Below are 23467 nucleotides of genomic sequence, written 5' to 3'. Positions count from 1 at the left end.
CCTTTACAAATGGAAAAAATGCTGAATTGTTTGTTTCTGTTCTTTTATATCAGTTTGCCACCAATCAATGAAATGCTATAATACTTATACATAATGCTTTTTACCAAAAGATACAGATCAAGTTTGAATTTTGATGAGGTCACTTTTGCAGATGTAGAGTTTAGATTGCCTCGACCATATGTTATAAAACTTATACACAATGCTAATATTACCACAAAACTCAGACCAAGTACACATTTGATTAACATCAATTTTACACTTCATAAAATTAGGCCAACTAAAATTAATTAGTAGATTTTCATCCAAATTTTTGAAAAACATGGAGCGGGTGGGAGGATTTTATTTTTAAAATTTTATTTCATATGAAACCCTTGTCACAAGTTCTTCATACCGCGGGGTATATGCTAGTGGAAAACAAGCTTGTATAATGTATATACATGTTGTATAAGGAATCTGACACTATTTTTTAAACTCTTAAATAAAAATCCCTGATTGGCAACCACTGTTATACATGTAATTGCCGCTTTAGAAACCTATTTATAGTGTACATTAAAGGGAAGAGAAATGCTCTCTTCAGTTGGACTAGACCTACACCAAATTTATTTTGATTTCTAAGCAATGGTTTGTAGTCCACATAAAATCAATAAAATGTATTGGTACAATTGTATACAACACAAGTATTATGAGTACAAAATAAAATGTAAACTCAGTGTGGAAAGTAATTATGTGATGTAAAACATGAACTTAACCAAAAAGTAGTTTTTTAATGACTAAATTGAGGGTATTGGGACAGTTACAGAGGGTGTTTGCTGTTTGTCAACAAAAACACAAGCCATGGGTAAATATAAGGGAATTAAAATGCGTGTTTGTCGACTTTTTTTTCTCAATATACGGTCATAAATCAAACAAATTCGTGCTTGTGTCAATTTCTTTAATCCAGTCATGTTTTTTGTACAATTTATTCTACGATTTTTGCGCTTTGGATATCATTTACAGTCCAAATTTCCTGACACAAAGTCATCGTATAAATAAAGAAAAAACACGGTTTTCGATTCACTTGTGACTACTGCAATTTTCGTTAAATGACAAGGCGTTTTACTCGTTACTCGAATATTTCATGCCCTTCTTGTTATCAATCTCTATTCTCAGTAGATGTTTTCATAATAGAGCAGCAGAATATGTCGACTCAATCATATCGTTATAAGATTACTCGGAGAAATACAAAAACGAAATTTGAAACAGGAAGTGTTGAATGAAACGAAATTATCGATGGTTCCTGGTAAGGGACATGATAAAATCCAGAAATCGTATTTTTGTTAAATAAAAAAAATCGGGGCGGGACGATTTCAGAGGGGCGGGCGGGGATGAAAATCTAGCAATTAATTTTAATTGGCCTTATACACAAGCAGGGGCATCAACTGTGTCCTTAGGGACACATTCCTCATTTATTTTAACATTGATATAAAATGTAAAAAGTACATATATTAAGTTCTGTGATCAAATAAATCTTAAAATGTGTTTCCAAAATTTTACATTTTTTCACAGGTTGATGTGATTGTGAACAGTGTTAATTCTCAGCTGAAGTTAGATAAAGGTTCCCTGTCTCACACACTGGTATCTGTTGGTGGAAATTCCTTACAGACAGAATGCACAAATAAATACCCTAATGGTTTACAAGTAGGACAAGTTGCAGTGACATCTGGTGGCAATTTAAAGTGTAAAAAAGTCTACCATAGCTGTATAGGGGACTTTAAAAATCAGGACAAGTCTGAATCAAAAAAGGTAACAATAAGGACAAGACAAAATCCAACAACATTGAATTATGCTTACTAATAGTATATAAAATGGATTTCAGATGCAGATCCGGGATTTTAAAAAGAAGAGAGGGAGTTAAGAATGAAACATGTTAAAAGTCTCATTGGCAATAACCAGATCGTGTAGCTCCATTAAAGTTTGGGCTAGGGGAACCCTGATATTAAGAGCTAAACCCCCAAAAAGTGAGAAAAAAACTACTGTGTAATATGTGTAATCCAGCACACTGTGGGACCTGAAAAACATTGTAATCAGTGTGTCCTAATTGTTAATCATGTTTTTTTTTCTGCAAGGAAAGACATATTTTGGGACCATGAAAATTTGTCAGTTAAAGCAGGATTTTGGAATACTCAGGTGTCTGATTAGGCAGGTTACACTGTAGTAATAATATCAACTGTAAAATATTTTTTTAATAAATCAATCAAGATAAATTATAAGAGTTCCAAATACTTATGTAAGAAATGCTTTATCATTTTATATTTTTCACTGTACATGTCTATTTGTCCATCCATTCAGTTTCTTTCCAACTGTATATCTGTCTGTCACTCTTTCCATCTGTTCATTTGTTCGTCAGCACTAATATAATTGAAACACCAATGAAACAAAATGTGTACATTCACAGCATAAGAAAAAATTGTAAAAATGTTTTGTTTTAGGTTAAATAAAAGTTGTTTTTCTTTCAGTCTATTCAAGAAATGGTGCAGACCTGTTTAGATACAGCACATACTAACAACATGACTTCCATTGCATTTCCATGCCTAGGTACACGGTACAGACATTACCCTGCCAAACTGTCAGCCGAGGCAATGTTTGATGGTATACGTGACTTTACAGCTGACAATGTGTCATCATCTGTGTCATCTGTTATAATTGTAGTGTACGGTTCTAACTGTGAAAAAATTGCAAAGGTATTTCTCCTTCATTGTAGTTATATCTTGCTCTAAAAAGGGGGGGGGGATATACATATGAATTATCCGGTTTTCTACATATTGATACTGAAAAATATCAGCATCTAGCTATACAATTCGAACCTTTTTGGTGAGTACTTCTAATCTTCCCTAAACAGTATTCTGCTTTACAAAAGGAAGCTTGATAACCGCTCCTTACACATTGTGATGTCGCTGATAACTTTCGTCATGTTTATGTGTTTAATAATAATTTCAGGAAGAAGAGATTTACAAATAAGTCAACATGACTTAAACCATCAGATGACTTTTTATTGGAGTTATTGTAACCTTTTTTTTCACTCACTTGGCTTCTGCTCATCCCTTGTTGTCCATTAACTTTTACAAAAAACTTTTCCTCTGATACCAAACTTAGCCTCATTTATCCTTTGGGTATCTTGTTAAAAAAATGTATCTAATAGCCCTGCTGATCAACCAAGATGGCCACAATGGCTAATAATAGTACATAGGGGTAATATGCGGTTTTTATATGCCTGTTTGACGTATTATGGTATACCTTTGTCTGTCTCTCCGTCTGTCTGGTGGACATTAACTCAAAAGTGCTTTAACTAATATGCTTTTAACTTTTGTGAATAGTTTATATCTATTGATGTGAGCTCCATTTTGTTTTTTTATAAATTTCAGCCTTAATTTTTCAGAGTTTTGGGTTTAATTCATTAAAAAAAATTATGATTTTCCAGTTTTTGGGCAATATCTCAAAACAATTTCACCAATTTGCAAGAAACTTTGGTGAATGGTTTTTATCTATTGACATAACCTCCCTTTTGATTTTTATAAGTTTTAGACTTTACGTTTCCAAATTATGGGGTCTTATTCATTACAAAAAGGAAAATTTTACAGTTTTCTGACAATAACACAAAAATGCTTTCAGATTTTTTTATGTAATTTTCAAATTGGTAAATTGTTTATTTCTATTGTTTTAAGCTCCCTTTTAAAAATTTAAGATTTTATGTTTCCAAGTTATAAGATTTTATTCATAAAAAAGGTGTGATATCAAGTTTTTGGACAATATCCTTAAAGTGCTTAGAGCAGTTTCCATTAAACTTTGATGACTGATTTGTATCTATTAGGATAACCTCCCTTTATTTTTTTATTATTTTATAGATTTCTCATATAAAATTGAGAAGTTCTTATTTCTCATATAAAATTTAGAAGTTCTTGAACTTTATTGAAAAAGCAAAGGGTGTATCATGTGCTCATGGCTCACCTGTTTATTGGCTTATACCTCAGAAATTAAAGCAGTTAGAGCAAATATGAGAGGGGCATAACTTTTTATCAGGTGAACATCTATCTGTTTTAAAATTTTCAGACTCATCAGACAATCTGTTGTTGGGTTGCTGCCCATAGTTTGTAATTTTAAGAAAATTTTGCAGTTTTATGGCCCCAACTTCAAGATTTTTGTCATGAAATCTTTTCTCTTCTTTAATGTAAGAGAGTGTCCTTTGTTTGATATGCACATAGACCAAGGTGAGCGACACAAGCTCTTTAGAGCCTTTAGTTCTGTTCTGTCCCAATTATATTTTAGAAGTAATTTATTTTTGATGTTCATAATAAGAACCAGATTTAAGGATTTTCCATGAGGTTTAATGGCCCTTTTATGTATGTCTTTTATGGATTTGATTTGTTATTTGGTTGCCCTTTAGTTGTAAATCATCAATACTTTTCATCATACAATTATTTTTATGGCCCAATCATTTTGAAACTTAGTAAACATGTTCTCTATGATATTATCTTTCAAATTTAAATGCCAAATTAGATTTATGATCCCAATGTCACGGTTCACTGAACATAAAAAATGATAGTGCAAGTGGGGCATCTTAGTACAATGGAAACACTCTTGTTTTTATAAGTGTTAAAAAATTAGAATTCATTCTTATTGCATTATGGTTTTAATATGAAGGACCTCTTTTAACTGCATTGTTTGTTTTAATGTTAAGCACCTACAGTAATTTTAATTAGATCATTTACTATATAATATTGTAAATCATAATATTAATGCTAGACATTTTTATGATTAAATAATTCTTTTTTAGGCTTTTGAAGCAGAAGGAAATTCCAATGCTTCAGGAGGCCAATCAACTGTTAGGGGTACAAAGGAGTTCTGTTCTAAGATGTATCAAACTGAATTATCTCCCCCTAAATCTTGGACCCATTACAGTTCATTAAAATCTGTCAAACAGTGGAAAAGCTGTAAACCTGAAGATGGGAAATATTTTAAACTAATTGAAATTCAATCAACTGACAATGTTTACCAAGCCATTGAAAGTTTAGTTCAGGACACATGGGAAAGTGGGAAAGTAGGTCATGGTCGTGATGCAGCAGGCCTCGGAAGTCACAAAACACTTGCTGTGAAGAAAATAGAAAGACTTGAAAATATAGATTTATGGGAATCATACGGCCATCTTAGGTCACAACTCTTTCACAAGGCATCTGATATTGACATATTTGATCCACTTGAAAACTTACCAAATTCAAAAGGACCAATCAAAACATCAGAAAATATTCAGTCCGTCCTAGAAAATGAAATTTACCCAGAAGTCAATGAGGTTTACCTGTTTCATGGAACAAAAGCTGATAACTTTGATGCAGTGATGTCCAAAGGATTAGACTTCCGTATGGCTGGTGATAAGGCTATGTTTGGCAGTGGAACTTATATGGCTGAAAGCTCTACAAAAGCTGACCAATACACAGGTACTGTGCAAACTTTCTTTGATGTATCTAATCAATCCTTAGAAATTAAAAATCTATTTTTGAGATAATTTGAATGATAAAAATCAAATTCATTCTTCAATTTCAGTGTTAAAAAAAACCCAAATTCATGCAACCCAATTATATGTTGTAATCCATGTCACTTTCAATTGCATAATTATCATAATTGATAAATTATTGTTGAATTATTTGTCTATTAAAGCACCCAAAATAATTGATCTTTAATAGTTTATTTGAATCCCTTAAAAATCTGGTTCAATGCTTGAGTTTTGTAAATCTAGTTCATATAATTTTTTCCCAACCAATATATGATTTGAAGATGTGGAGTTTCAACTTTTTAACCTAGATCCAACTCATTGAGGCTAAGTCATCAACTACTTGATGGTTTCATGGTAGCATTGAAAAGAATTTTCTGGTGTAAAACCAGATATATCAAGAAGCTTGATGGTGAAAAACTCAATTTAAGGTGGTACCCAACACTTTAACTAAAATTAATTTGGCTCGTTTAATTTACATTAAATTTTGTCAAAGTATTTACTTTGACCCTTTAACAAAAATATAAAAATTTCAAAAACTTTGAACCAACCGTTTAATCAGAAAAATTACACTGGTTATATAGCAGTTTGACAAACTACAATTTTGATCATTGAGAAGCTTAATATTCCCTTAAGAACACAACGTCATTAAAACGTTCTGCTGATTTTACAGAGTTATCTCCCTGTAGTGTTAGGTACCACCTTAACCTATAAAAGGAGGAGTGATTGATGTTGCAAAGTAAAAAATATTCCGATCAATTAAGTAAAAGATAAGGATAAAAACCCAAATTTGTAAACTCTTATCTGGAGCTTTGTATCATAGTTACGACCTTGTATTACAGATCCAAGGACCAAGAGGTCAGCAGATGAGAAAAAGATGATACTAGCCAGAGTTTGTTTAGGGAAGATATGCCTTTTACAGAAAGCCATGGGAAACCTAAAGAAACCCCCATGTTCTTCTTGTCAGCAGGTGGCTTGTGAGCATGGCAGTGGGCATGCATGTGATAGTGTTGTTGGGGATGGGGGCTGGATCTTCAGAGAGTTTATTGTTTACAATCAGTTTCAGGCATACCCAGAATATGTTATTACTTATATACGACAGTAGATCTATTAACCAATAATTTAATTCTGGATGTAACCGGTCTTCTGATTGGCTGAAAATTTGTTTATCAGCTCATAGACACTGTGATGTCATCAATGTTATTCATTGTTTTACTCCTTTAAAAAATGAGAATTTACGATTGAATTATGAGGAATAACTGTGATATTCTTTTCTGTTTATGAAGAAATAACCTAAAAAATGGGGTGCACACACTACACAGATTAATCAGTGTGCATCAAATTTTTTATGTTATTTCTTCATAAACAGAAAAAATATTACAGTCATCCCTTAATCATTAAAAATGTATATTAAATTTATATTTATATTAGTTCTTAGATATACTTTTGTGATACAAATTATTTAGGGACATGTTTTTATCTGTGAGACTGATGAAGGCTTATTGGCCAGATCATGTTATTTGTAATTCATAAGTTATTATATATATACAAAGATTTTTTTTGAGTTATTTTTTTATATTATGTCTTCTAGTTAATAATTAATAAGTTAAAGCAATCAGTTTCATGCACAAATTGGACACAATTTTCAAGCTATAATCCTATGAAAATACGCAATTCTATAAACTTAACTCACTTTGTTGGGGATATATTATTAGTGGGTTCAGCATTTTCTAAACAACGTAACAGTGATTTTTGTTTCTGATTTTTAAATTTCTTCTTGAATTAAATAAGGAACTATTTCACCATTTTTGCTTTTATTAGCTTGAAAACTGCAAAAGATAGATAGCAAGACAAGATAAACGAATAAGCCATAATGGACAAAATCTTAAGTTGACCAGTTAATGGAGTTAATGCCCTTTACTGGTAACTTTTTTGAAAACAGCTTTTTGCAGTTTTTGTCTACTTCTTGAAAAACTATTATAGATATATAGAAACTTTAAAAAGGAAAAATAATCAGCATGATACTATCTACAAATAGGTCAACATGACTGATATTGTCAGTTAAATCTTAAGAGTTATCTCCCTTTGATGACGTTTTTTTACTGAAAGGTCGCCATTGTTGATGATGCAGGTGAGAGACAAAGGTTTCTTAGAGCCTCTAGTTATACCTTTTAAGAGTATAGGCTGCAGACTGTTCCTTTGATATGATCTTGTTCATTTAGTAATATATTGCTATGTCTTCTGTTAATACCTTAATGAGGGTCCAGATGAGGTTTCAGGCACCTGATAAGTGTTTTTTGCATGTGTCTGTTCCAAGTTGGGAGCCTGTAATACAGTGGTTGTCATTTGATGCTGTATATTATTTATGTTTTTCGTAAATTGTTTTGAACATAAATCTAACTGTTAGTTTTTATTGTTTGAATTGTTTTACATTTGTTATGTTTAGGTACATAATTTACTATACAGTATGGGTTTTGCTCATTAATTGAAGGCTGTACAGGAACCTATAGATTCAATTATTAAATCAATTTTTTATCTGTTGTGAAAAGATGTCTCAATCCACCTTATCGCTATTTAGTCCATTCAGGGGAAAACAGTCATTTATACAACTTCCTGTTTGAGGTCAACGGCCGAAAAATGGAGGTCATCAGTAGTGAGCTGAGGAAGAAAAAACTTTAGAAAATGATCATCAAGAAACTTTGATATTGTATGATCCACTTTTTTCGAAATTAAAATTGAAGTAAAAAATATTTTGTTTGAAGTATTTACGGTAGTTTAAACAGGTCTCATTAAAAAGTATCATGCATGGTGAATTGTTTAAACAGGGTCCCAGATAGCTTCAACTGGATGAAAAAGTTGTGTAATTTTAGAACTTATCCGGAATGGAATAAATAGCGATTAGGTGTATGGCAATCATAATACATCCTCATGTTTATGTTTCTCGTGCAATGCATTGCAGGGGCACATAACATACTGAACATCTGTCTGTCTGTAAGTCTGTTTGTCTCTCAGGTCTTGCAAGTGTTCTCACATGTTAAATTTGTGCAGATTTTTATGAACATATATCATAGGTTTATATAAGCAATGTATTGTATGAGTTTGTAAATCAGTGCTGATCAAGTATTTAAAAAGAGTTTTGACCTTTGGACAATGATGGAAAATGACATCTTAGTGCTCTCATGTGAACAATTCTTGCCAGATTTTAATGAAACTTATTTTGTTGTTTTATATTAGCAATATCTTGTGTGAAATAGAAAAATCTTTACTGATCCTCTATTTTGAAATCAGTTTGGTCCTTGGAATTATTTTTTATATAGACAATTGCCTTGTGAGCTCTGCAGTGTGTAAAATTCTTGTCAGTATTTATGAAATTCAAAATTTTATAATATTGGAAATATACATTATATGAAAAATTACTTTGTAAAGTCTTTCGTGTTTACCAATTTAGCCAGAATTTTATGAAATTTATAACATGGGTTTATATTAAGGCTATTTGATATAAGGATTAATGGAGATGGGTTCTTGGAAAATATTTCCAGAAAAGGAGGTCTTTTTAGTTATGTTTTTGAATAATGAGCTTGTGATTTTTATATCTAGAGCGTTTTGAAATGCTCTAAAAAGATTTATCTTTTAATATTTGTAATGTTATTGTTTCTAAAATATAATAGCTCAAGATCAGCAATTGAGGTTCATTTGAGCCTGTTTATGTTTGTGTGTTTTATTTACTAGTTTTTCTGTGTATAATTAGCTGTTGCTATTTTTTTTAATGATTTATATGTTTTTTAATTATTTTTAAAAACAAATGTTTATCATGTTTATATTTTTCGATTTAGTTTTTTACTTATATATTTTTAATTTAAACCCTGTTCTGAAATAATTTAAGATATCAAGAAAATAAAGAATATTTGATATTTGTGTATTTATTTGTTTCTTTGAACTTTACTTTGAATATAAAGAAATTTTAATTGTGACTGAATATGAAAAAAAACAACTTTCCTATCATATAAGATTGAGGATGGAAATGGGGAATGTGTCAAAGAGAAAACAACCCGACCATAGAGCAGACAACAACAGAAGGTCACCAACAAGTCTTCAATGCAGCGAGAAATTCCCACACCCGGGGGTGTCCTTCAGGTGACCCCTAAAAAAATATATATACTAGTTCAGTAAAGTTTTGTTCACACATTGTTGTCAATACAGTGACATTGTATGTGGCTGTCATACAAGTGGAAGCTTTAACTAATCACCATTTTCTACATAAGAAAATACATGTAACAAGTCTGGATTATGACAGTTGTTTCCCTTCGTTTGATGTGTTTGGACTTTTTATGCCCCACCTACGATAGTAGAGGGGCATTATGTTTTCTGGTCTGTGCGTCCGTTCGTCCGTCCGTCTGTCCGTCTGTCTGTCCGTTCGTCCGTCTGTCCCGCTCCAGGTTAAAGTTTTTGGTCAAGGTAGTTTTTGATGAAGTTGAAGTCCAATCGACTTCAAACTTAGTACACATGTTCCCTATGATATGATCTTTCTAATTTTAATGCCAAATTAAAGTTTTTACCCCAATTTCACGGTCCACTGAACATGGAAAATGATAGTGCGAGTGGGGCATTCGTGTACTGAGGACACATTCTTGTTTTAATTTGCCATTTGATAAGAAATATTCTGATTTGAACTTTTCTTGAAGTTCAGTATTTTTGTTTTTTTACTGTTTGGACGTTTTTGTTGTTACTCAAATTTTATACAAATTAAACACTATTTCCATGAAAATCTGTGCATTCTTATCTAAGGATTAAATTGGGTTTGGTTGTCTTTGGTTGTATCTTAAACGTTAGAATGAATAGATAGGGGGAATGTGTCAAAAAGACAACAAAATGACGTAAGAGCCGGAAAATGGAGTGAGAAAATCCTGCATCTTAAGACGGACTTCCTTTTGCTAATAAGCAAATGTGTTTACTAGTTCAGCAAAATGAAAGCTATATTAACCTCCAGAACTTATACATGTTATAAATAAACCTCAAATTATAAAAAAAAGCACACAAGACTTGAAAGGGCAAGACAGTCCTGACTTGGGACAGTTAGTACAATTTGGCAGAGTTAAACATGTTTTGTGAAATTAATTCCAACTCCCCTTAATACCTATAGCCAATATTAAATAAATAAACAAACAGCTATATGCGTATCTTATGTCTTATATCCTTATTCTATTAAGTAATTTTGAATCCGACAGTTTACTAAAAATATCCACTTTCTCATCCTGCCTTTTCACATATGTTTCTATTAACGTATTATCAACTGATTTATACATGCTATGAACAGTTTTTTATTTTTATTTTAAACGTATTTTATTTATACTCACATGTTACACTAACCCCTTAGTTGCCCAGGGGAGCAACTAAGGGAGACCGATTTTACATATATCTATCAGTCATCAAATTGCCAAATATGAGAGTACAAGGGTATATGCTGTGCATTTTCTTATGTTTAACATTGAATCAACACAAGAATCCTTAAGGATATTTGGAAATTTGGTGACTGATAGATATAGAATTATTGCATGCAGTCCTAGCAATGATTTCCTTAAGGTTCCTTTAAAGTCAAAATATAGGACATTTCATAAACATCTAAACTTTGTCTGTATTTGTCAACCTATAATGAATAAAGTCCTTGAATATGGGAACATATGTTTATTTAAACATACTTAATAACATGTACACACTTAGAACATTTATTTCTTTAATACAAGTTAATTAATGTAGTTATTGGTTAAAACAAATATCAAGTACACCTTTTAGGGTGCACTCGACTTTAGTGACTCAGCACGAGGTGTTTTGGAATGTACAGGTTGCTTAGAACTTTTTGTGAAAAAATAAACGCTAGCACATCATTGAAAAGCAAGTGAGTAATCTATGTTTCAAATTTTATTAGAAAAATCTTTATATTAAAGGCTGTGGATTTTCTTTAAAAATCTTGGTATATTTACTACAAAGTCCTCTGTTTCTATTAAATGCATTGAAACTATAAATAATAATGCTTTGCATCAAGTTTCCCTGGGTATATGTACAAAATGACTTATCTCTATTATTCATTATATCTGTAGTTTTGATACAATCGAAGTTTGAAAAATTCGTACAAAAATGGCTACAGAAGGGGTCATAAACCTTAAACAACTTGGCGAATAACTGTAAATGATTCTGTCCACTTCTTTTAAATGGATTTGTATTACAATATCTATACCTTTGTTATTTTGATTATGAGAATAAAGATATATAAATAACTGATATTTACCACGAATTATTTAATACTCATTTTCAAGTATTAAATGCGGATACGCTATTTAACAATACATTTTAAAGAAAATCCATAGCCTTTCCGCTTTTACTCTTATATTTGGCAATTTGGTACTTGATAGATAGACGATTATTGCATGCAGTGCTAGCAATGATTTCCTTACGGTTCCTTTAAAGTCAAAATATAGGACACTTCATAAACATCTAAACTTTGCCTGTATTTTTCAACCTATAATGAATAAAGTCCAAAAATATGGGAACATATGTTCATTTAAACATACTTAACATATTCACACTGAGAAAATTGTAAATAACAAAAAAAATTATGTTGTGGCCAAACCGGTTTTTTTGGTGAACACTAAATTTTCCAAAAACTCTGGAGGCCTGTGAGATGACTTAATTGTTTAAAGTTGGTATAGACGAATATTGTTACATGTCATGCTAATGTTTATTTCTAAATAAATATATTTCAATGAAATTTTTGTCCAATTTCTGTATTGCACCTTTGATAGTCGTTCACTTAGATACATGAAATTAATCTACTAAATTACATTACTTTTCGATTACTGTCAATAACATGCTTCAAAATTTCACGTTTGTTACTATAGTGGAAATTTAGAACTTTATCAAAAATAGCATTTAAAGCATTGTTTTGAAATCATAAGTTGACAGTAGTCTCCTATATTGAATCTCTTACTGAGAATTAGAAATATTAAAACAATCTTATAATTTTGAAATTCAACACGAATGAGAGATGACATCGCATTGCATCAATCCCTTTATATGCTTTCATATATACTAACTTCAGTTAGCTTTTTTTATTTGTTCTCATAATAAAGAGGTACATTTTAACATAGTTAAATACAATGTTAGAAGTTTTCTCTGAAAACAAAATATGAAAAGTAGAATAATTAATTAATTCGGGTTATTTTAAAGATCAAAATTTATAATTATAATGACATGCATAATTTAATCCTTTTGTTTGTATATAAAACCACCCTAATTACAGGTTATAAAAATAATCGAAATGTAATCGAAGTAATCGATAATTGCATCACAATTTTTGCTACTATCGATTAAATTACGATTACATGCCATCGAAAATGTCCTCGATTACAAATTACCGTCGATAAATGTAAAAAAACCCTATAACAATCGATTACGATTACAGATTACGATTACCCCATCTCTGACAACGACGTAAATAAGGCAACAGTAGTATACCGCTGTTCAAAACTCATAAATCCATGGACAAAAAACAAAATCAGGATAACAAACTAAAACCGAGGGAAACGCATTAAATATAAGAGGAGAACAACGACATAACACTAAAATGTAACACACATAGACAAAATCCCACGAGAATAATATATATAACATCAAAACCAAATACATGAATTTGGGATAGACAAGTACCGTGACACGTCTTATCGCAATGTGAATTTACACTCAAAAATAAGAGAAAACAAACGACACAACGTTATAATGTAATACACACAGAAACGAACTATAATATAACAATGACCATATTCGTATGACCCCTAGTTTTTGATCGTAGTTATGTTATGTTATGTTATGTTATGTTATGTTATGTTATGTTATGTTATGTTATGTTATGTTATGTTATGTTATGTTATGTTATGTTATGTTATGTTATAGTTATGTTATGTTATGTTATGTTATGTTATAGTTATGTTATGTTATGTTATGTTATGTTATGTTATGTTATGTTATGTTATGTTATGTTATGTTAATGACCGTAAGACTTTTAAGGATATTCGCTCCTCTTGTTTTTGCTTTTTTGAAGATTTTCAGAATTCTCAGATTTTATACATGTATTGCTATTAACAAAATTTGCCCGGTACCCTATTCTTTTCTTTTAATAATTTGATTTCATATAGCATGTTTGGTGTAAAAAGCCCAAAAAGGCGACCATTGTCAAAAGTATGAAAAATCTAGAGAGACTCTTTTTCGCTAAATTTTCAATGGCTAATATCTTGAAAATAAGCACACAGACCCATAATTTTTTTCTTGTTTTTTGTTTATTTATTTCTGTACTGTTATTTTTTAAAAGTCTTCTGAAAAGATTGTTAATTTTATATAGAGTAGCGAAAATCTTTAACAACTGTTATAATACGATGACACATGTATAACTAGTATCAATGATTCCATGTCATGGCTAAAATTCCATATTCATCCATGTAAAAACGTGCGTTATTCAGTGTGCACCAAATTTTTTTTTATGTTATTTCTTCATAAACAGAAAAAATATTACAGTCTTTCCTTAAATAAAAAATGAACATTTCACGCTATGCGCCCCTTATGATTTCATGTCACCATCTTACTTAGAATGCGTCATAACGGTAAATATGTAGATATTATGCTGGCGAAACTTGTACTGGATCAGAATTATTTTGGTAATTACATATATGCGTCAAAGAGGGACGAAAGATATCAGAGGGACAGTCAAACTCTCAAATCAAAAATAAACTGACAACGACATTGCTAAACATGAAAAAGACAAACAGAAAAACAGACAAACAATAGTACATATGACACAACATAGAAAACTAAAGAATAAGCAACACGAACCCCATCAAAAACTAGGGGTGATCTCAGGTGCTCCGGAAGGGTAGCAGATTCTGCTCCACATGTGGCACCTTAGGTGTTGCTCATGTTATAACAAATCCGGTAAATAGTATAATTCGTCATGAAGTCATGAAAGGGAAAGGAATTGTTGTAACGACGTAAGGAACATATCCGTTATCATCTGTGAAACGGTTATTCCATAACGGTCAACCAACTTGTGATGGTGTCCGTAAAATTTACGAAGGGATGATTTCAACTTCACCATTTGGAACTCTTTGTTAAATAGCTTTCTTGTGAGAAGCAAACCCTCTATCAAGAAAAATCATGATAGAAAATTAAAGCACGGGAATATCGTATCAATTGGGAGAAACATACCCCGTATCCAGGTGCTGCTGGAATGTTGCTACTTAGAAATGGAAAGTTCACAATTGGAAAGCTGAAATCATCTCTTTTGTTGCAAAGTTTAGTTTTCAATCGACCCTCATTGTCAACGTCAAGATGAGAGTCCAGATATGAGACCGACTTAACTGAACATAGTAACCACATTTTGAATTATTTAGTGAGAGAACGTCATCTATATAGCAGAAAGCAGAGTTAAAGGATGTTGCTAACTTCTTGTCTTTTTTCCTAAGAAGTTCCTGTATGAAGTCAAGTTGCTTTTGAATAGTGTCTTTTTTCAGATTTGTTTTTGTTTATTTTTGAAAATCATTAATTTGTAGTTTAACTAAGACCAAGAACGACAACTACCTATATCATAAACACAGTTAAGCAAAAAAAAAAACAAACATTGAAATGTCATGGTTGCTAGGGAAAGCCTTGTCCTTAGCAACGACAAGAATTTACAAGAGAATCAACATTTATTGTTCATTTCCAGTCATAACACAACTAGTTTGTACAAAAAGACTCTTTCTAGTCAGATTATTTTTTCAAGTAGCCATCTGTTGGTTGAACCTTATCATGCTTATAGATAACTGATTTTATAAAAATATGCTTTGAACTTCCTTACTGTGTTTATGAGAACATTGCTGTTCATTGCCATAGCTTTACCATAATATTTCCTTTAGTTATTTAATTGATCTGGGAAAAAACCCTCTGAAAAACAATCATTTTGTATATTATCATTGGTCACCTGTTGGTCACATTTATGGTGCAACTATAACGACCAATTGAAAAAACAGGTGATGGGTCATTCTGTAGATCACTATTGGTCACATTTTGGGCGCAATTATAACTGCCATTTGTATAAACAGGTGGTGGGTCATTCTGTAGATCACCATTGGTCACAATTTGAGCGCAATTAAAACTGCCATTTGTATAAACAGGTGGTGGATCATTCTGTAGATCATCATTTGTCACATTTTGGGCGCAATTATAACTGCCAATTGTATAACCAGGTTCTTGGTCATTCTGTAGAATATCATTGGTCACATTATGGGCGCAATTGAAACTGCCATTTGTATAAACAGGTGGTGGGTCATTTTGTACGTCATAATTGGTCACATATTGGGCACAATTATAATTGCCAATTGAATAAACAGGTGGTAGGTCAGCAGGTATTGTTGTCTCTTCATCTGCTGAAAAAAAAACCAAAAATTCATAATTTGAAAGTAAATCGTCCTCTGATAGCCTGAGCAACAAATATTCTAAATCATTAATATGGTTTGTTCTGTTTTATAAAACTGAATTCCTTCTCAATATTTGTTATTGAGTATTAAGCGTCCATGTTGCAAGATAGTCATGTGCCTGATTGTGTCTATTTGATATTTGGGATAGATAACTTGAAGATAAACATTATTAAGAGGTGCAGAAATGCCGGGCCGATCATTTCAATTGTATCATATGATAACTTGTCGGCAATTTAAAAATTTTCTCTTACTATGTATTGTTTACAAAACTGATTTTTTGTAATATTAAGGCCTTTCTACCTCAGGAATAGATTATCCTAGCTGTTATTTTGAATATACGGTCCTCAATGCTCACCAATTTCGTACTTTTCGATTTGTTTTTATTCTAGTATTACTGATGAATCTTTTGTAGACAAAACGCGCGTCTTGACCAAGTACACAATTCCCTTGTATGTTTGATAAATTAATGTATATTAAGAGTTATGAACAGGACTTGATTTCCAAACATATAAGGAAATGACGTCACGTATCAGCGCAACGACGTCGTGTGTTTATTTCTACCCTCGCCAATTTATCAATGAATTATAATCGACTTCATGAGTACAACAAACAAACGAACTTCTGGGAAAATACTTTTATTCGGGGAGTACTTATTTTTGTGTTTTTTTTTAGGATGGTTTTATCCACGAATTTGATTGTCCATCGAAGAAAAAGCTCTTCTGTCCAAGCCTGGAAATATCCCTTTTCAGATTTGACTAAATAGATACGGGCATACGAGTTGATTAATACATTGAGTATCACTAAACAAACTTATTTTCGCGTGAGATTTAGAAAAATAACGCGAATATAATTCTTCGCGAATATGTAAATATTGGATCAATCTTTATTAAACTTCATCAAGTAAGTCAGAAAATTGCAAAATTTAATACCTGCGAAGTGGTTAAAAAATGGTAAAACGCGAAATAAAGTATCTTCGAAAATAACTTGGTTCACATTATCAATAAATAACAGTTTTCGCCTTCAAACATTTAAGTTCTCATGAAAAAAAGTTTTGACTTCCGGTGATGAAATTCGATGATGAAGTATTCATTTTAACTCCTTTTATCATACGGACCAAACATCATTATTTCATATTGAACTGGCTTCTTTATTTTATCAGATTAAATTCTTCAATTTTAAGTATACGTATTTATTAATATTCAACTTCTATTTAAGTGACATGTTGATGCATGTGACAGTTGCTATCCATTCGTTTGATGTTTTTGAACTTTTGATTTTGCAATTTGAATAGGGACGTTCCTTTTTCAAATTTATCCTTGTAAAGAATTTTTGCGATTTTACTTTTTACGGCCAAATTAACATCTTTGATATTCCTTATTCTGCAGAATGATCCATGCTTGGTTGTTGGAGTTGGACACAACTTGCATTCTGTCAATTATGATAAAACAATGTACAGATTTGATTATTTTACTAGTATGTATCCTTTTTTAAAACTACAATTACCTCCTATATTATATATTGGATTATGTTGTACCCTTCCATCATTACTGCTTGTCTGTACATTTGCAGAGGTGTATGGGACATTCCTTCTTTCATGTCGAAGTAGTTTTCTTCTGCATCGCCGACTTTCATTCACAATAGTTGTAAATAGAAAAAGTATAGATGCTGCCATAATGGCAAAGGCAAAATAAACACCAGCGCCTCTGCAATTAGAAAGGAGATAAACAGCACATTATTTTGCAATTCAAGTATGCCTTTGTTTTGTATCTAAAATGCGTTAATAACCTACTTGTGTATTTATCAGTGTATAAATGAATGATGCTATTCGTGGAATGTAACTGCCATCTTTATATATAACGGGCAGTGAAAATGAGAAATTATTGTTTATCTTACACATAAACATATACTGTTGTGAAATCTTTTGAATTGTTTTGTATGAAAATATGACCATTATATGATTGCCTATGCGATAATTTTCTACAAGAGGCCAAATGACGTCTTCATGAGCAGTTAAAGGCCATAGTGTTTATTAACTTATCTTCGTTTTGTGTTTTCGGGATTTATACGTGTTTTCATATATAATTTACTGTGGATTCATTATTTCTCGTTGGATACTAATTTTCGTCGGTTCCCTTGGTACATGTTAACAACGACTTCAAATTTTCATTGAGTTAAAATTCAGTATGAACTTTTTATGTAGAAATACCCACGAAAATAAATGATTCCCCAGTATATCTACGAGATGTAAAACGTAAGCTTATAAAAAATAATGAATTGAATAAAACTAATTTTTTTCATTTAAGTTGGTGCATAACACTACGAGTAGATAACTTTAAAAATCAGCAGAACGTTTTAATTATGTTCTATAGTCAATGGCATATTAAGCTTTTCAATGATCAAAATAAGTGCTTGCCATACCGCTAAATAACAAGTGATTTTTTTTTCCAATAAATTGTGTGAAAAAAAGTTTTCTGAAAATTAAACGAGCCAAATTAATTCTAGTCCATATGTTTGGTACCACCATAAGTTAAGGAGATTATATGTCTTGTAGTGACGCTAAGATCAAAATAATTATAATACCAAACAAGTATAACGTTGAAGAGCATTGAGAACCACAAATTCCAAAAAAAATGTGCAAATACGTCGAAGGTAAACTATGCCTGGGATATATATTTCAAGAAATCAGACCTATTTCTGGGGGAATCTATCTGACGAATAACCAATCTTATTTGATTTGATTAGATTTCAACAAGTTTTTTTTTCATCAGTGCATTGAAGTAATACATACTTACAAGGAATGTTTGCTGTTGCTGTTTGATGAATATTGGTCCGTTTTGTTTAATGGTGTTTGTGTTGTATATGGTCTATCTGAAGTAGTATTTGCTCTAGAAAAATAAATAAAATAAATAGATTCTCAACAGAGAAATATGCCAAGATTTCACTAGACATTACTCGGCATTCCATATAAAAAGAATATGTGGTATGATTGCAAATAAAACAACTCTCCACAAGAAACCAAATGACATAGTAATTAGCATTTATAGGTCATTGTACGGTCTTGAACAATAAACAAAGCTCATACAACATAGTCAGCTATAAGATGCCCCATGTCAATAGAAAAATATGCCTTTCTATTAGGTGATATCACTTTTAGTCCTGTTGTCGATTGATTGTTGAATTGATGTTAAAATTATATCTGAACGGAATTTTTTGATGTGATTGGAATTAGAATTTTGTTTTATACTTTCTTACTGAGTGCGTATTCGCATGAAGATGACGCATGCATATGAAAGAAATACTTTTTGTCGACAGACCGGATTTTGCTACTTTTTGAGTTCATTTGCTTGACTTGTTTATATTTTCAAGTTTGTTTTGTATCGTGTTAAACGGTTTTTGAGATTTTACCTACATGCTGATTTAGATTTCTTAAGTATAATCGTGCAAAGTATATGTACTTGTGAAGACACTTCGACTTATCCCAGATCATTTTGAAGTATTTGTTTTGACACGGCATCCATCACTCAAATGCTTTAATGAATTTTGCTTGTTATTGATACAAGTTAAAAAAAAATATGATAGAATATTAATAAAAAAATAAAAACGGCAACAAATATTTACATACGTTTCACATCTGTGATAATGTATATCACGAACACAAAACCTATTGCCATTCTTTTTACAACATTCAGAGCAGACCATACTAAAATAACCTTTTTCACTGGAACAACAAGAACATGGTTTGCTGTAACATTCCCGTTTCAACCACCAGATTTCACATCTTTCAGCTAAAACAAAACAGTATTTTAACAAAAGGAGACAAAGAAATCAAAATTATTATTGACAAAATGAGATTTGATTTCCTCTTCTTTTAATATGTACAAAATTTTATTTTAACAATGAAACAAACATAGTTTTTTCATGGACGTCAAATCTTAGATTACAAAAGAAAATTACACAATTTATTAAAATATTTAAGAAAATAACGACTTACTCCTTTTAAATTTTTTTTGTTGACACTATGAAATTACAAAATGTAATTATCTTTAAACATGTTAAATGATTGTCATTTGGTCAATTTTATTTTGTTATTAAAGATGAAGATAATTCTATTACTGGTCATATATAAACAAGGTTGATACTGGTCAAGGGAAGGATTAAGACAACTGAAAATGAAGTACGTTTTATACCGAAACCTTAAGACATATAAGGATTCATTTGTCTTTGAATTTTCTTTACGGTAAATTCACCGTTTCAGAATTTGATACATTTAGAAAATTCAACCAATAAAATGACTCATTTTCTTTGAAGGGTAGGGAAATTGAGGTTCAATGAAGTTTATGACAAAATGCAATGATGATGAATTTGTAAATAATGTCCAGTGGCAACTATAACATTGACAAATATTAATATGATATGACCCAAGTAAGACCACAAGATAAGCTCAATTCCTTATGTTCTAGTTAACATCTTGAAAACAATTCCTTATGTTCTAGTTAACATCTTGAAAATATGAACCACATGCAACCTTATTCTTGTTGAACTTTTCTAGTTCCTTTGTTTCAATAAACTTGTTATTTTGAGATAAAAAAACGAACATCCTTATCGACTTTGTAATCAAGGCAACAAAAGTAAACAGATGTTCGATAGACATCAATCGATTGCAAGAAAACGAATCCAGGATACACACTTTAACCGAGGGCAACACATCACCTTTTTATATGTGGTAAACAAAGAAACATCAAAAACAATAAAGTGCAACAAAAACTCATTGTTCACTCCTGACAGCGTCTAGCAACAGTTAGAAGTGAATCATATGCTATATGAATAAATTGTATAGCTCAGAATTAGTGTGTTTATTTCTTTTGTAATGAGGAATATCATCTCTCTCTCTCTCTCTCTCTCTCTCTCTCTCTCTCTCTCTCTCTCTCTCTCTCTCTCTCTCTCTCTCAATGATATATGATTGGTGTTCGCCTTATGTTCGGCGTTAAATATTTTTAGCTATTTTTCTTTACTTAACAAAACAAGATTCGCATAAAAAAAGGAAAATCATAAAAATACTGAACTCCGAGGTAAACTCAAAACGAAAAGGCTTTTATCAAATGGCAAAATTAAATAATACAAACATGTGGAATTGGATACAAATTTGGTTTTAAACATTACTAATAATTATCTGTCAATAATCGACTGCAGTCATTTATAAATATTTTTTATACAAATGACAAACGTGATATATAGAAAACATTCAACTGTGAAATATAACTTTAAATTCGTTATCCAGTATTAGTGTTCGCTCAAGTGGAAATTTATAATAAACAACGGAGTTTAAAACGCATAAAATTGTTAACCATGCAAACAGGAAGCTTGGCTCTAAATTTCTTAATATGTTTACACGACTAACTTTCATAAATTGCCATTATATGTTAGATATGTAGATGTATGGTCATTTCTATATAATTTTATTCTGGTATCACATTAGTTGAACAAAGGTATTCAGAAAATCATATCAATTTACATTAAATTGCGTTGTACATTTAATGAGTCATAAAATATAAGTATGATCAGAAACTGGGTCGATGCCTCTGCTGGTGGACTGTTCGTCCCCGAGGGTATCACCAGCCCAGTAGCCAGTACTCCGGTACTGGCATGAAAATACGGATTTTTTTGTGTTATTAAATTTGCTGTTACAAAATATTAAAAAAATATAAATTAAGGAATGTATCTCCCTCATGGAAAGCTCTGATTCCTTTCACGGATTTGGCTATACTTTTTGGAACTTTTGGATTATAGCTCTTCATCTTTTATATAAGCTTTGGATTTTACATGTTTTGGCCACGAGCATCACTGAAGAGACATGTATTGTCGAAATGCGCATCTGGTGCAAAAATATTGGTACCGTTAATGTTATAACACCATAGAGAATTCAGTTTGTCATTTATAATTCTAATTAATTGTCACAAGTTGATAAAGATGATGTAGATATGCGACACATCATTTACTATTCTTTGAATAACTAATTTAATCAAATACACAAAAAAGTATTCACTTACCTTGAATATTGTAAAAAAATACAATTGAAATAACTATGGCGATGTAAATGTTTTTCATCTTTAAGACCTCGAGTATTTAAATCGCATTCGTTTCTGAGCTAAATCAATATATATAGGTCAACTACCTGTATCTATTTTAGTAAAGTTCTTAAATTTTTTTTTAACATTTAAACAAGGGTAAACAGTGTGTTTTTACTTTGCAATATCGTTATTCAAATTACAACGATACCTGGAAAATTGAAAATTTTGAATGATTATATTGTTTTAGAACAAAACACAAACAAATAATTCCCGTCAATTCCGAAAGCAAGAACTTTATTTTTACCATGGTATCCATTTAACAGGTCATAGATGCAATATTATTTTTGTTAGTTGTTATTAACTTTGAACTAGCTGTCAGTAACTGTCAGTACATTTGTACTTTCCGATCTGTATTTGTGTATTTTTTTTTATTGTTGGGAGTATTTATAAAAACCCGTGTACATCTGCACTTAATTTTTGTTTGTATTTGATGTATTTCTATGTGCAATGTTCAGATGAGTTAACCTTTGACGACTGATTTTGACAGTTTGAACCTAGGTGGTACTGTTACAAATCTTCATTGATAGGGGAATGGTTTGCTCCTTTAAATCAGTTTTACCCCGTCATAATCTGTGTGTGCATATCCCAAGTCGGGAGCCAGTAATTCAGTGGTTGGCGTGTTTTGCTAAGTAACATTTTTTGTTCATTATTATGTACATTAATTAGGCCATTAGTTTAAACGTTTAAGTTGTTTTTTACATTTGTTATTAGTTGCCGTGTGTCCAGCTGACTATGCGGCACGATTTTTGATCATTGATGAAGGCCTTATTGTGACTTTTTGAGAAATAAACAAATTGATGGAAAAAAAAATAAATAAAAATAAAATAAAATAAAACTTATGTACATGTTTTTCACATCAACGTAAAAATTCAAATTAATTGACCATGACCTTTTTCAAAAACATTTCATCTTTGTTATATCTAAAATATACATCTTTAAGTTACTAGTACTCTTTTGAACACATGATATCATCATTTAACACAATTTAAAGTAACAAAAAAAAACAATAAGACTAAATTTCTTTTTCAATAAAATTATGAGTGATCAAAAAGCTATCTGATTTGTCGATGATTCAAGATATCTTGGTTCCAGTAATAAAAAAAAACAACAAGTATTTCTGATCTTTAGAATGCCAGCACATCTATATACAAGTTGAAAAGTTAAAATAAAAAAATCGTACAAACACATCGATGTAATGGATTACAACTGTCATATTCCTGTTTGTTAAAGGTAATTTATCAGGTACACAATGTTGGATTAAACCTGGTTTCATATCTAACTAAACCAAGCATTTGTATGACAGTGGTATGCAATTCCTT

At 31.1% G+C, this 23467-nt stretch overlaps 2 protein-coding genes across 3 annotated transcripts in view; one reads left to right on the top strand and one right to left on the bottom strand.

The window, feature by feature from the left end:
• The window catches only part of LOC143042674 (protein mono-ADP-ribosyltransferase PARP15-like), a 31628-nt gene extending 22196 nt beyond the window's left edge, over window positions 1-9432 (top strand). The window contains exons 8-11 of the mRNA XM_076215095.1: window positions 1546-1782; window positions 2496-2720; window positions 4811-5468; window positions 6364-9432. Of these exons, the coding sequence (XP_076071210.1) occupies window positions 1546-1782; window positions 2496-2720; window positions 4811-5468; window positions 6364-6626 (1383 nt within the window). The 3' untranslated portion in view covers window positions 6627-9432. The remainder of the gene's footprint in view (window positions 1-1545; window positions 1783-2495; window positions 2721-4810; window positions 5469-6363) is intronic.
• Window positions 9433-15497: 6065 nt separating this feature from the next.
• On the bottom strand, window positions 15498-22195 carry LOC143042673 (uncharacterized). Of its 2 annotated transcripts, none has more exons than XM_076215093.1 (5): window positions 22068-22195; window positions 19643-19805; window positions 18813-18905; window positions 17524-17723; window positions 15498-15969 (listed from the first exon to the last, which is right to left on the bottom strand). In XM_076215093.1, exons 1-5 carry the CDS (start codon window positions 22123-22125, stop codon window positions 15521-15523), a joined length of 963 nt encoding a protein of 320 aa, XP_076071208.1. In that variant the 5' UTR covers window positions 22126-22195; the 3' UTR covers window positions 15498-15520. The 2 variants fall into 2 exon arrangements, with proteins under 2 accessions (XP_076071208.1, XP_076071209.1); XM_076215094.1 differs by having other exon boundaries at window positions 15498-15966.
• Between the last annotated feature and the right edge of the window lie 1272 nt (window positions 22196-23467).

Source organism: Mytilus galloprovincialis, chromosome 8, assembly GCF_965363235.1.
Source record: "Mytilus galloprovincialis chromosome 8, xbMytGall1.hap1.1, whole genome shotgun sequence".
Lineage (NCBI taxonomy): Eukaryota > Metazoa > Mollusca > Bivalvia > Mytilida > Mytilidae > Mytilus > Mytilus galloprovincialis.
This window is presented reverse-complemented; position numbering and strand designations above follow the sequence as displayed.